This window comes from Centruroides vittatus, unplaced genomic scaffold (assembly GCF_030686945.1).
Source record: "Centruroides vittatus isolate TY-2023 unplaced genomic scaffold, ASM3068694v2 contig_879, whole genome shotgun sequence".
NCBI lineage: Eukaryota > Metazoa > Arthropoda > Arachnida > Scorpiones > Buthidae > Centruroides > Centruroides vittatus.
In genome coordinates this window covers 77,271-93,865 of record NW_027122571.1, presented here as the reverse complement: position 1 = coordinate 93,865, position 16,595 = coordinate 77,271, and the positions used below count along the sequence as shown (strand labels likewise).

Here is a 16,595-nt window from a genome sequence, read left to right as displayed (position 1 = left end):
TGTACTCACCATGCTAGCAAACTCGTAATTAAGCCATATGATGAAAAAACCTGTGAAACTGCAGGAAATAATCGTTTTCTGTGATGCATTGCAATGTCCGAGCGTTGACCTCATTTAACAGCAATCTTCAATTTTGATCTTGATCCATGGCGGATGGCTGTCGTCTCTTTGTATTTTCTTTATAGTTGGATCCACTGGTTAAAAACGTTTGTGTGTATATATATTAGTCTGGTGACTGTCGAAGCGGCGACAAATGTTGGTACACTATTCTCTGGCATTCAAAGAAGATACCGTAATTCTGCTAACTGGTGGAACAACTCTTCTTTGGAATGGGAGACAATTTCAATACTGTGTTGGCCTTTTTGCTGTTCGAAATGTTGCAGTTAGATATCATTATCAGTAATAAATTGCATTGCTGCAATAGTTGTCAATTTTCTTGTACGTAGGCAGGAAATACTAGCACTGTTTTAGAGACCGAATAATTCCACGAAATTCTCTAGACAAATGCATCGATAACCATTTAAGTGACATTAATCCGAACTTTGTAAGAGCTATACTTTCACCACCAAAAAAAAAAAAAAATCAATATTTGGATCAGTAATACGAAAAGTTTTTTATATTTTTATAATAAATAAATCAAAGTTTTTTCATAAATTGCTCGCCATCAACAAAATTTTTGATTTATAATCACAAATTATATTGAATAAGTTAAATGGAAAAATGAAAAACTTATCTTGAGAGAGAGAGATGAAATAGCCAGAATGACCCACAAGAAACTGACCATTTTTATACATGATAATTATTTTAATTTCCTGATAGAAATCGATTGCATTATCATAAAATCATACAAAATATACCTTCACGATTGTAAAAAACCACCAAGTTCGAGTTATTTAACTCGAGTTTATGTAAGTCGGAGAATGACTGCATTAAACCAGATGTGCTGACTTCAGGCTGGTTTATCGCAATGCGTTCAAATGAGAAGTCAGAGATGTGATTCCAATTACCACATGAAAAAGATAGTTTGAATAATAAATTAAATAATTTAAAATATATTTCCAATAAAAAGAAACGGAAAAAAAAAATTCAAATCAAATCTAGGAATTTTCTAAGTTCTTTAAGAGTTCCTTATCTGAAGATTCTTCCCTTTTCTAAGCAATTATTACTGCTATTGATAAAAAAATTAATTTACACAAATTACCCATTTCGATAATCCATAATCTGCTTTTCCTAATTACTATGGATAAGAACACGTTATTGAAACTTTATAGTTACAATTTGCAAAAATGAGAAAGAAATATCTCACAATCAGCCAAGAATTTTTTGTAGTTTTAGTTTTATATTAATGATATTAATTTCTCTATTCATTTCAAATAAATGTCTTTCTTATTACATTGACCAAAAAAGCTCACATAAAACAGAAAAAAGCTTAACTTATAACATTGTTACTTCATCAAGAACATTAAATTTTAATAAGAAACGAGATTTAAATAATTCATAACTACAGGAATTTTTGTCCCCACATTATAAATTGACCACACAATATGCTAATATGAACAAATATTGACAGATTAGTTAAACAACACTGCATTTCATCTGCCATTTGCAAATACTTTTATGTTTACAGTATAGAATTTATTTTAGAATATGAAATATTCTAAACAAAATGAGAGACTACAAAAATATTTTTCTATATAAAAATAATTGCAAATTTATTACAATTTCCAAGCAAATAAAGTCTAATTTATAATAGTTTGCAATGAATTCAAATAGGAATAAAAACAATAAATTAAGTCCAACATCAAGATAACAGAACTCCAACTGGATGTATAATACATTAATTATGGAGGACGATTGAAAATGTAATAAGTTTGCTAATGAAGCATATTCTATAACATTAAATTAACGTTTGAAAAGAACAAATTCATAATTTAAATATTCATATAATAGAAGATTATTTTGATTATCTATATTTGGCTTGCTGTATACAATAAAATTGAGATGAAACTGACATTTAAACTTAAGAAATCTGAAGAACCAATCTTAAGAATTAAAGATGTATAACCATTACACTAAGACCAGAAACTATATTAAAATATATTCTTCAACTCTATTTTCCTTTAAAATCCAAGTCATTACAACCTTTTCCTTAAAAGCAGTTAAGTCAACTATTTAATTTTTTAAGTTATATAAAAATCCAACTTCAGAAAGCATAATACAATTCTATAAACTTTGTTAGTAACAAAAAATATTCTACCATTATAGTGTATTGAATTGTAATAGATCTCCTGAAGCTGGATTTTGAGGAATCTGAAAAATCTTTAAAAAAATTAAATAATTGAATTGACTACTTGAAAAAGTTCATAATGATTCTGGATTTTTGTCAGAAAAATTTGTAACTGCTCATAAACATCATGCTAATATTTAAATACCAGTATAAAATCATGTTTAAATGATTGTATTTAATATGCAGTTTAAATACAATCATCTGAATACCTAATCAAGTTAATATTTTAAATAAACTAAAATCTATCTATAACAGGATTATCATCCAATAAATGAACATTCTAAATATACTTTATTACCGATATTGATTTATTCAATAGACTAATTTTAATTAGCATAAATAAAAAAATAATGATCACAGTAGAATATAAAAAGATTGGATGAAAACCTGCCTCCATCTTTACTAGTTTTGCAATAAATGAAAGAAAATAATTCTTGAAATAAGACCTTTTACCTATATTTTACTTCTCCACATGATCACTACCATTCTCTATGCATTTCTACCAACTGTATAGACAAATTTCTCAAAGCCGTCATAGTAGAAGTCTACATATATTTTTCATTCATGCCCAATAATCTTTTCCATTTCCTCATCACAGTAATTCAAGTGACCATGAAAGTCTTATTTTTATTTTTTGAGAAAGGTGAGAGTTGGAAAGCCAATATGAAAAAATGGAAAAAACAGGATATGAATGAAGAAACAGTGTGGACTTCTTTCATGACAACTTTGAAAAAATTGTCCCTTGTAAGCACAGGAATTATGGAGAATGGCGGTTATTATGCAGAGAGGTAAATCAGATAACAAAAAAGCTCATTTCAAGAATAATTTTCATGATTCAGTTATTAAAACGAAAATAATCAAGATGGAGGAAATACTTTTCATTCAATCCTCCTAATATAATAATTAAAAACGAAGATAAATAACAGTACATATACAAAGGAAGTATGATTAATATATGCATATTAAGCATGCTGCCCTTATATATAATATTGGATGTTCAGATTTTGAAAATAATCTGTATCACAGAATTTTTCATTTTTGAAAAGAAATATTCAGATAAATAATGTATAATCTTAATCCACTCAACACATTAATTATTTGCTTTTATTTAAGTACTTACATCATCATATGTCTTTAAATTGTGACAAAGTGAAGGATTTAGGAAACAATTCAAATACAAAGTGTCACAATAGTTGATAATGCCAAGCATGATTAAATCTTGGTCAGTCTATTTTGCCACATGGCAATAATAGAAAATGTCTGTTTAGCAATCCCACTTTTAGTGTCCAAAATGTTCCAGGGCCAAAAACAGAATGATTTAAGTCTCTTTTCTTTCCCTTGATCCACCACTAATTCCATCAGAGGTATAGAGAAAGGAAGTAAATATATCTGAAAACTAGATGTCTCTTTTAGGCCCCAACAACACACACTAGAACTAATTGAAAATAAATTTGTTATGCAACATAATGGTATTGATTGGGGTTATCCTTATCTCGTTCCAAGTAGTCCCGATCAATAAGGCTCTCGATACGCTTTTTTAAATCTGCAGGCTGCAAAATAAAAAATATAATAAGAATAAATAAATCATCATAAAAAATAACACTAATATATGCTTATTTATTTTATACTAATTTATTTTATTAGGATTGTATATTATTTCAAATGCTTTTAACATTTAAAATTAAATATTCCAGTTGTTAAATATTTTCAAAAGGAATATACTGTAATTCAAAATTTCAGAAATATAGGTATTTAAAATGTATTAAAATAATTCTTTATCATTGGTACTAAGTATATTTAATGTTAATAAAATGGGGGAAAATTTTAAACACAGTTTCAAATATAGAAAGTAAAAATTTTAAAAATACAAAAAAAGTTGTATACAGTTGAACCTGTCTATCTCAAAATTAATTTTTTCCCATGTATTTTTAGCCTGAATTCAATATTTTTTTCACATGGTTATCTCATATAATCTTCTCCCAAAATCTCAAATTGTGGACTGAAGTGTCAATTATAAATTCAAAGGTCAACAGCTACATTTTTATAGATTAATTGTAGTTTAAAAATATCTCTTGTAATACAATACACAGTTGCCATAAACAAATAAACGATATCAAACTTATAGCCAATCAGAGTTTCCTCTAACTGACCAAGTTTGGTGTGGTTTAGTTGTTTGTGGTAATGCAATACATCAGTGATCTGCTGAGGAGGAATGTCTCCAAGGACTTTCTATGGGAAACTGGCCTCTATTTAGGTGTTACAAACAAAGAAAACCTATGCATATACTAAAAAAAGGATCTCTCAAAATTCAGAGATTCATTTTAGTACATTTGCAAACTTTTTCTGAAATAATTGTTATTATGTTTGTTTTCTTATTCCAATACAAATGTCACGTAAACTTTATTTCATGCATTAAATTGTAAAAAGATTTATCTCTATAGTTGCTCCTCATTTTCAGCATTAAATATCAATACTACTGTAAAAGTAGTATGATTCCTTAAAATTTTGACATGTGGTTCTAAACAAACTAAAAGAATGCAAAAAGCAGAACATGATGAAAGGAGAGTGTAACAATGAATTTTTACATTAGAAAAAAAAATTGAAATTGCACTATAAAGTAAATGATGATGTATTTAGCTGTACAAAATTATCTAAATAAAACTTTTAAATCTATTTAGTTTATATATTTGTTTATAGTATGTATATTGATTATGTAAACAATAAATAAAATGTCTTTTATTATTCATATGCATAATTTTTAAACATATTACAAATATTGAAATTAGAAATTAATTTTCATGAAAATGGTTTAAGAAGAAAACTATTTGGTAATTTTAAAATGTTCGATCTATTTCAATTTTCCTACAAAAATAAAACAATAGTACAAAATTTGTAAATTTCAGACGATCAATTAAAATATGTTTTAAAAAAGTAATACTATTTTGTACTATTTAGGAAAGTTTTTTTAAAATAGTACAAATGTTTAAAAATATTTAATAAAGAATAAAAAACCTTTTTATAAACAGAAAGCTAAATCAGAAAAAAATTTATAAATAAAAATCTATTCTCCAAAATAAGGCTAGCATACCTACAAGATCTTTATTTACAGATTTTTCTGTGAAAAAATTTTTTTGTATTCAAGATGATGAAGATAAGAACAATACACTTTTATCAAAATATTTATTATTTTAAAAAAAGTTCATGTGTATGTTTTCAAATAATAAAAAAACTCTTTTTAAAAATTTGTAAGTAAATAAGCATTTCTATAGTTATTATAATGACAATTCAAATTAAAATGATTCAATATATTTGACACAAAACTTTGGCATGTCTGGTTCTGTTTTTTCAATTAAATTTGAAAAAAATAAAGAAGCTATTTGAAAAAAAGAAGGGATGGCTGGAAAAAGATAATGTATCATACAGTTTTAGATTATCATCTATGTGAGAGATGATTTCTCCTAATGTGCCACTTTAAGCATGAATGCCACAGTTTGCCACCTCTACTAAAGAATATGCTGTACAAGACTATTCAAAATTTTAACTATTTTTGCTGTACAATATATTGATTTACAGGTTTAATAAAAGAAAAATTTATAACTTGTGTTGTATTCATATCTGACTAAAAGTCTGTGTATTTTATGTTGACATCTGTGGCCATTTGTGAGAACCACATCATGGCATTGCAGTCACTAGGTGCAGAATGACAAAACTGTCACATTGTAGCAATGGTGATGTGGATGCATCAGCAGAAAGTTTTGAAGTATGTGAAACTTGTAAATTTCAGCTGTCTGAAAAACTGAATTCTTTTATATTACATTATATATCTAAGATGGTTCATTTTTCAATGCTGCATGCCTAAATATATATAATTTATTTTTTTTTAAATGTGAGACGATTTAGAGTTCCTACATGGGTAAGTGAATATGTCTGTGCTAGACTAAAAGTGTGATGTGGATTATTTAACAAGAAAATCATTGGCCATTTCTTTTTTTGCAGTAAACAAAGTTAATGTAAATGTTAATTTGGGCTGTTGGGTTTGTTTGTCTTTACACAACTTCAGGAATTGAAATTTTGTGTCATATTCCAGCAGGGTGGTACCCCTCCTCATTGGGTTTGTATGTTGGTGCCAAATTGAATGAAGTTTTCCTAGACAAATGATAAGCAGAAATGATTTTATCATATGGTCTCTCCAATTATTGAATATTACATATCTGGATTTTCTTGCAAGTCATATTAAAGATTGCATTGACACACTACCAACACACAATTTAGTTGTTCTGTAAAACAAAACCACTAATGCTATCTAAACTGTCACTATAGACATGCCCAATAATATATGGCATTAGACAGTTATTAATTCTGAAGACATCCAACAGTGTTCTTGAAAAAATGTATTGAATCTTAAAAGCTTTTTGAGTTGTTCTATTCCCACAAACTGTATCACCAGAGGTTAATTATGTTTTCTGTTATGTTGTTTCAAAATGTGTGCAGGACTTTGTAACTACCAGTACATTAAAAAATCAACAAATTTAAATTCAATTTTTTATGCTAATTAACTAAAAATTTGATTATTACCTTAACAGGAAACTTCAGTTGATCATAAAGTTCTGTAATTAGCAAATTGTGTGTAAGAGCTTTACGCATTTTCATAATCCGTACAATGGCAGCATCAATTTGATACTGCCTATCTTGAAAAACACGCTCTTGAGTAGCAGTTTGCTCTTCTTGCTGTATTAATACAATCAGAAATATTAATTTAAATACTTTTATTTGATATCTTATTTCAAATAATTAAAATATCAAAAAGCAATTTTAATTTAAAAAATTTTAAAGTAATGCCCATTTTATTAGATTACTTTCCTCATAACTACTTTGTTTTAAATTCATAATATTGCAATATATTAAACTTTCATATAAATTTGTTTAAAAAATTAAATATAATTTGTATTTAGTTTTAGAATTTCAAAATCTCAACTTACAGTTTCTTTCATTTGAATTTGATTTATTTTTATTCTAAAACATATATGTTTAAATTCACTATTATATACAAATTTGTCTCCATCTTCAATATCTTTTCCCTAAAAAATTAATTGTTTATTATTAATTATATAAAATTTTGGAATTAACAAATAAAGGTTTATTAAAAATAAATTAAGTAAAATCAATATTAAGTTTCAACATTTCACTCATTCTTTTCATTTGCAATAGAAAGCAAAGGATATTGAAAATATATTATTGCACTGCAAAAAGAGAGAAAACTAAAACTGCAATACAGTATCATAATATTTTATCTCACAACAGTATTTAGTTCATGCTAAAAAAGATATTTATTTGCAACATGATTTCAACATTTAAGAATCATACTGGTTTGCTATTTGCCTGAACAAATGATTATTTCACTAATTATTTATACATTTTTACTATTTTTGTATATTCATTCTAGATTTAGACTAAGAGCACCTTTATCTCATTGTATTGAATACTTTGACAGAATTGTTTTATACATTTTTTTTGATGGTCTGTTGTCTCTTGATAATTTGGTCCTAAGAATTCTTCCTCGTAAAACAAGAAATAATTCATGTCTCACCCTCCTATTTATAGGCTTAATGTATCAAAAATAATTTTTTTTTTCAGAGTTGTTCATACTTCATATCCCACTGAACTTTTTTCCTGTGATATACAGTATTTTAAGCAGTTACAGTTATTTGGCATATGGCATCCACAGTTAAAACCTCTATGTTATCTTTTAATTTTAAAATAATTTTAATTGCTTTTAATTATCTTGTCCCATTCTGTATTTTATACTTGCTAATAATTTTAATATTTAGCATTCTAAAAGCTGAGAATAGCCTATTTTATTCTATCACTTTTATGTTTTTTTTTAAATCACATTTTTAAATGATTTGTTTTACCATCAATTACATCATACTGTTTTTATATTTTATTATGTATATATTATTAATTTGTCCATGCTTATTCATTTTTTAATTTTGTTTTTACTTATGTGTAATGTTTTTATCTAGGGACCTTTTTTTATTGTTGTGTTTTTTGTTTTTGTTTATTTGTTTGAGATTGGCAGTAGCCACTCTCAAACAAAGTTTTTATGGACTAGTAATTACTCTAGTTCACAAAAACTTTATAGTTTGTATTTAAATATAAAAAGATTATTTATTAAAATTAACACAATAAAAATATGGATTTTAATTAAAAATTCCACTAAGAAGGGGTTAAAATAGTCTTCAGAAATAATACGAAAATATATTCAATATTTATACAGAATCTCTTCTTAAATGAAGAACTGTTTTACAAATAGTTTGATCCTTACTTTCAAGATGAAAAGAATAAGCACACATCTATATCAATTAACTTTTGTCATTAGCCACAGAATAACAAATTAGTACTTAAAGTAACTTTAAATTTAACTTAATTACTTCAGTTTTCATTCATTAAGTAAATATATTAATTTAAAAATTTATTTTAATGTTAAAAATATAAATTATTAAAAAATTAATAATTTTTAATAAAATGATTCAGTTTAATAATTATTGTATATTTGCAAAGAAATTCCATAATTACATCTGTTATTGTGTATACTTGTTACCTCATGCAAATTAGTCTTATGGACAAATCAAACCTTCTTTATTGACTCTTATTAAATGATAAAAACTAGATAGCTATATTTAAATTAATAAAAAATTTAAATCATTATTCTATATATATATATATATAATATATATATACTGTATATAAAACCACTAAACAGATAATTTTGTTTTATACAGTTTTGAATATAAAATTCTATTTTAGCAGTTATTATAAACAACATTTGCAAATCTTAGCCAAATTCAAATAGAAATGTTATATATGAGTAGAATTTAAGAATCAAATTAAATGAATAAAAATTTTAAGCTAATTTGTACATTTTAAAGACATGCAGAAAGTAGTAATACATTTTAAAATATTTCTTAATAGTAATGAAAAACATACCCTTGGATTCTTCTGTAATACTCTCACTTTACCACAAGCTAAGGACTGAAGTGTTCTCCTTAATTCTCCATCCTCTGAAAAATTGATAATAATTTACTATTCAATAAAAATATAGCCAAATAATTATTTCTATATATACACAAACTACATACGTAGTAAAATTTTAAAGATATTTATGCTTCCAAAATACTAATCATAAAAATTTCATTTTCACACAAAAAGTTTCTTGCAATGACATACCACTTTATCAAATATACATACGTCTCACTTAATGTGCAAATTCCATTCCTATGACTAAATCACTAAGCGAATTGGTTGTTAAACAAGGAACTTAATTGTTTTTATTTATTCTGGATTAAAAAAAGGTCTAAAGGAAACTCAAACTTGGAAACTATTTTAATTTGCATTTCTTACATATTACAGAACATAAAAATATAATAAGAAAAAATTATAAAAATAAAATACTGAAAAAGTTAAAGTTCATTCATAACAAAAACATTCAGATTAATATTTTAGTCATCAAATCCTTGAAATGCACAATAAAGTACAAATTTATAAACAAAATATTTTGTCCTGGAGATTGTTTCATTGTAGTGAATACTGAATGACTGCAGGAACTAAACAAAGATTAAGAAAAGGGATCCCTGTGCTGGAGAGCTGATTATAAGTCTGAGCAATCATTAAAGGTTAGATCATTAAGTGACAAGTGACTTAACATTTTCTCTTATTATACCAAATTATGAATGCCTGTTCATTTTATGGTTGTATTCTGTTTAAAGATAATTCTGTAAAATAAAAATGAATTACTACTAGCTAATTAGAATTTTTTCCACTGTTTACCTTTTGCTACAGGACTTGACCATTTAAGCCTTAATTTTTATTTGTTAATGTTAACATAATGTTAAATTAATAGTTTTTGTATATTTCAAATATATATTTTTCTAAAATTTAAATATTTTAAGTACGTTTGTATAATTAGTATACAAAAATTTTTTATTTAACCTTTATGTACTTTATCATTTTATTTTATTTCTATATTTTATATTTATAATTTTATTTATCCACCCAATTATTTTTACATGGTAGATACATTCCCAACAAAAAACAAATCTCTAAGAAAAGATACCACCTGTATGGTAAAATGAAAGATTGGTACCTGCCTGACCTTATAAACCAGTAGAAATAATACAATAAGCCAATTAATATAACAGAATGTGTTTAAACGAAATATTTCAATTTTAGTTAGTAAATCAGAGGAGAACAATTCTCTAACTTAGTTATCAGCAAAATTTAATAAATTTATATTATTTGTATAACTTTTATTTTCATTTTATTTTTAACTCAAATTTTTCAACTAAATGCCAAAATACCACTAGCTGTTAACACCAAATGCCATATAAAAACTATTCTGTATTAAAGGAAATTGGAAGAAATGCAATCATACAAAGAAATCAAATTAAATTTTTTCTATTTCAATCACAGGTTGAAATCAGAATGAAAGGCTGATTGTTGCTACACATGTTCAAATAAGAAAGAAAATGAACAACTGTCTTAAAATTTACTTCAACATGTGGTAGCAACCTTAAATGCAAATTCTAAGAATTTTTCTTTAAAAAAAAAAAAAAGCAATTTTGTAGAAAAGTATGAATATTTTTAAGAATTAGAATCAAATGGCAATTTTTAAAAACTGAAATTTATTAAAACATGCTAGATCTAAACAAATCATGTAAAAAGAGAATTTACTTTTTCTAGCTGTGTTATATTAAACAATGTAAAAAAACAAGATGTATTTTTTGATCAGATATTCCTGTAACAGTTTCAGAATATTAAACTCTGTTTTGAGTACAATTCTAATTCTTTCATTAATAAAATTGAACAAATTTTTTCTGAAATTTATCTATCAGTCTAAACAGAATTTCTCTAACAAACATTATTTTTGTCCTATTATTTGTTATCAATTCATATGTCACTTGCTTTAACTATGCAAATTATACAAACTCATAATGATTATAAAAATGCAATAGGCAAAGTTGATATTACATTATATCAGCTATTAGCAATTTTTTCTTGATTCAGGCCACGTATGTAGGCTTCTGGTGGCTGCATGGATTGTTTCTTAGAGCTGTACGTTTTAAGCCTGCCAAGTATCAACATACTCCACAACTTCCAGTATACTAGGTATTAAAATAATATATACAAACTAGTAATATATAGTTTATTCTCTTCTTTTTATTGGTCAAGTTTACTTTAAATGTTTTTTTTTTTTTTGCCACAAATATCAGCTTAATTAGAGTTGGCAGAAAGGCTTAATTAGACTCAAGGCAGAAAATGAGAAAATAAAATTACATTGCAAATATTAGGACTCATTAGCCATATTAAACATGTTTTACTTCTTTAGTGGCATTTGCATTTAGATAAATGGATTTATGTCATATTTTTAGTGTCTAAGAATAGAGCATATAGAAATTTATCTTCAACTAAAAAAATTGAAGTAATTAAAGGAGTGGAAAAGAACATAAAAAGAAAATTTGCTAATGTCAGAAATTATAAAATACTATCAAATACTAGAATAAAGTGGAAAATTAATCTTTTGCTTTTTCTCGTGTCCCAGGATTTTACAGAATACATGCATTTCAGGAAATCCTCAAAATTACACAATTTCTGTAAATCTGTTGATTACATGCTGATTTTCTTTTTGAGCTTAATTTTCAAAAATATGAGATATGCTAGCTACAAATTATTCAAACTTAAATATGATTTGAATTAATTATATTTTTAAACACTTACTTAAATACAAATTTCAAGAGGAATAATAGTGGTTACTAATTATGAATTAATTCAAAATTTAATCATGTTTGTATTATAATTTTGTTTCTTCTTGTTTTATTTTTTAAAATATATTTAAATCACTGAAAAAAAGTTTTTAAAAAATATTATCTTTATTATTTTCTAGGATTAGGAGGATGCAAGAAAATTGTAATATTGGTCACAAAATAACTTGTTTTAATTCATTGAGTTTAATTGCACAAATGGATCAAAGTAACTTTGATTTTTACTGACTATAAATTTTGTAAAAATCAACAAACTTTCTAATTTATGTACAAAAAATTACACCTCCTCCTGAATACTTATAAATCTGGATACTTTCCAATTGTCACCAAACTGTTACCATAATAACTGCAGTTTATATTTGTTATTCATATGGTACAGCATCATTATATCCAAACTGCAAATATCTGCCATTACCTAATGACTTTGATATTAATTTTTTTTGTTTTTGTTAATTGTTATTATTTGTGAAATATTGACCATTTTTCTAACTATGCTTTTGACATCAGCAATTGTAAAAACACTCACCTGATATTTTATCTATGGAAATCATTAATGGAACATAATTATATACTGTACAGCACTTACATATATGAGGCCAAACAAGAAAGCAGTTAATCAAAAACAATTTTTTCTTCTTTTGTACAAAGATTAAAACTAATTGTTGAATTCATTTATATTAATATAATGTATGTCAATATGCAGAATAATGCTTAGGACAAGTTACAAAATGTATTCAAATTAGGTGCAAATACAAAAAAAAAACTGTTCTTTCATACATTTATGATTTTCTTGAGATTATTTTTCATTATCCAGGTTTATTTGAGCATGTACATTACATAACATTAAATCTGATGCTGCTGCAATTATCTTGGGGCTTGCACATCACACTGATACTGTCATCCTGAGTTATCTTGGAGATTGCACATTTTTGCCTGTATTGTCCCCAAATTATCTCAAATATGCCAATTAATTAAGAGGTTAACACAATTGAAATTAGAAATGTAAAATTAAATATCTTTTTTCTGACAATTCATAAATACAATTATATTCTTTTATCTAAGATACAAACATTCATTCCAGATCTTGTTTCATCCATTATATTGTGTAATAGTACTTATAAGGTATTGCATGATTTGCTGATGTTTATATTAATGTTTCCATTAATTATATTATAAAGTTAGCTTAAGTCTAAAACATTTTCATTAAATTACTTTATAGCTTTTTTTGACAGAATAAAAACTAGCAATAATGTGTATTAGTTTGCCAAAATAAAAGTAACTTATTTATGAATTACTTACCTATTGCAGTAGCTTGCTTAATTTCTTCAAAAACAAATTCATCTCCATCATTAAACATAAGAAGAACCAATGCTTGAAATAAAGATACCTGAAGTTCTTTGTTTCCCTAAAATTTTTTCATATTTTAAGCATTAATTGTATTGCATTTTAATTTAAATTTGGTTCTTAAAAATATTTATTAACTTATTATATTAGAGTTTTGACAAAAAATAATAATATATTATATGCAATTTGATTCTACATGCTCTTCTAACCAGGAAGTTGAAGTTGAGAACTAATAGTAAATAATTTTTGAACAGATACTGTCATAAGAATAAACTAAAATAAATACAAATTATAAGACCAATGTTTTGTGACTAACACATTGAAAAATTCACATACAAACTTTAGGACAGTTATATTAAAGCAGCAACCAATTCCAATTGTGTTTGGCAAGAATCTTCGAGTAATGCTTCCAATTCTTCATCTTGGAATTTTTTTGGTGTTTTTTCCATGCTCTTTGTCATTTATATCAAAATGATTATTTTTAAACTGTTGAAACTACTCTTGCATGTTGTACTGGATGGAGTATGTTCACTGTAAATTTCCAACAGCAAATAATACGTTTCTGATGCAGTTTCTTTGAAATAAAACAATGAAGTAAAACTTTCCGCAAATGCTGTTTTTCTGGCACAAAACTTGACATTTTTTATCAAATAAAACTAATTATTGTTTACACTTTAAACAGATGTCTCAGACTTATTTCTGAAGAATGCTGTCAAACTTTTCAAATAAAAGTGTTGCCAGATTCAGTTGCATGCAAGCAGTATTACTAATGCCATCTATTAGAAAAGGGTGGAGTCATATTTATACACCCAATACTAAAATCGGTTTATAACATTTTCAGACTAGCATAATACTATATGGTGGTACTTTTCTTTTTTTTAAATTGAGCTAATGTTTTCTTATATCTAATACGGCATTCTGACCAGGATGCAATACACTTCAGTATCTTCATCCATTTCAGTTTAAAAAAATGGATATAGTTGACAATTTAGAAACTTAACAAATTTTACTAAAAACTATATCAAGTTTATATATTTAAATTTATTCTGCTGTTTTAATAGCTAAACTAATAATTTCTCAAAAATTTATCTGCAGTTAAAAATATTAATTTAAATTTATTCCAGAATAGAAACCCACGTGACATAAGCCCCAGGTATAAAAAATCCAGTTGCTCAACTTTCCCAGCAAAATTTGGTGGCACCATCTGTTATCATATATTATTTAGAAACTTTTTATATTTTTAACCATTATAAAATAGCAAAAAGCATAATTTTGATGGTAGAGATGGGTTTATAAAAAATTGTAAATGCTAATAAAGAGTAAAATCATCATTAAGTCCGACTCTACTGGAGGACACACAACCCCCTTTATCACCTTACCCGTTAACCCTTAATCATCAAAATTTAATAGCATCAATCCTCCTAATAAACAAACCTACCTGCAAAATTTCAGAAATTTTCAACAAAATGCAGAGAAAATTATTAAGCTTCAAAGAGGGTAAACAATGCCATGCCCCTCCCTATACATACATGTAGAAAATATCCTTGAATTTTTTTGCATTTTTCTGAGTCCAAAAATGTAAAAATCTTGGGGGGGGGTAATTTTTTGACCAATTACAATACTTTCTCTGTTATATATAACAACCAAGAAAGCAAAAAATCATTGTACAAAATTGCATTATTTATACTATTATTCTTTCAATATGCCACTCTGTAATAGGAATGCCATCAATAGGTGAACAACCAAAATGATAAAGGAATCAGCTCCCAATCTAGGAATCAGACAAAGTTTGCATTTAGATCATTTGAGTTTTATATTATTTGATAGCTAATACAGTGCAAGATTAAGGAAGGATCTTGGAGCACTGTAAAAAAATAATTTTGTAGGCCCATTCTATTTCACATCCTATAATTAAATATATTTTTTTAAATTAATGATATTTGGATAATTATAAAACAGCCAATTTGGAATAGTTACACTTAGTATCAATCTTTATAAAAAAATAAAGATTGATACCAAGTGTATGATTACAATATCACTTGGACCCAATCGTTGAAAGAAAATTCTTGATAATAAAATTGAGGTAAATCTGAGATTATGGTGGAAGGGAGATTGTGTTATCTGATAAGAAAATGCCTCTTACAGTTGAAGGTCTTTGCTTAGGGTATATTATTTTGTCAATAGTGATAGAACTAGGAGCAATGTAAATTTCAACAAAATGTTCAATTTCTTAAAATTGTTATAATTTGACTTAAAAATAAGTGCATATTCAAATGATTAAAAACAATAAATTTTAATTTTCAATTATAATAGAAAAATAACAAAGAAGGGCTTAGTGGAAGACGATAACTGATATTTTTGTAAAATTTGAATTAGTAGTATGGAAGAAGGGGATAAATGCCTATATATCCCATGGTAAATGATTCAAGAAATTACCTTCATCCATTCTGAGTTTGGTGGTGGAAAAAGGCTGTATATACAATACTGGTGTATTGTATATAAAAAACTTTGAACTTATATTTCACATCATTTTGCTAGTTACTTCCTTCTTCCTTTAGGCCCTTCAATTGTAAACTTTACAACTATCATATTTAGCAACTATAAAATTTATCTTAAAAATATAACACTTATAAATATTTTGAAATAATTAGTCTTTTATAATATTTCAATAATGTAGTGAAAAAACTGATATTAAAAATTCAACTTTAATTAAATCAATATTTTTAAAATTCAAATAAAAAAGCTTATAGAATTTTACAATAAAAAAATTTAATTCTTTAAAAAAAAAATGTTAAATTTTCAATAAAGTAGGAAAATACCTTAATATGAATATGACTGCAATAATATAAAATGACTTACAGCAGAGAAATCAGCTCTTAATACACAATGTCCCAAATTTGGTTGCCACTGCAATTTCCTTCCACTGTGTTTGCCTAAATAAAATCTTTTGAATATTTCTTGATATTGGACCATTTCTGCTGGTAAATGCACTTCCATTGCTTGATAAGTTGGCCAATAGCCCATTGTCAATATATTAACTGTCATATTGATACTTCCAGGAGGATTTATATTTTGTAAATACTAAAAATGGGGGGGGAATCACACATTTTGTAATTTAAGAATTTCTTAAAAAGCAAACTATATTT

At 25.9% G+C, this 16,595-nt stretch overlaps 1 protein-coding gene across 1 annotated transcript in view; it reads right to left on the bottom strand.

The window, feature by feature from the left end:
- Positions 1-3,377: 3,377 nt before the first annotated feature.
- Cul4 (cullin 4) overlaps positions 3,378-16,595 on the bottom strand; it is a 56,507-nt gene continuing 43,289 nt past the window's right edge. The window contains 6 exon segments of the mRNA XM_067279966.1: positions 3,378-3,837; positions 6,863-7,015; positions 7,267-7,365; positions 9,275-9,348; positions 13,405-13,510; positions 16,309-16,530. Coding sequence (XP_067136067.1) covers positions 3,742-3,837; positions 6,863-7,015; positions 7,267-7,365; positions 9,275-9,348; positions 13,405-13,510; positions 16,309-16,530 — 750 coding nt within the window. The 3' untranslated portion in view covers positions 3,378-3,741.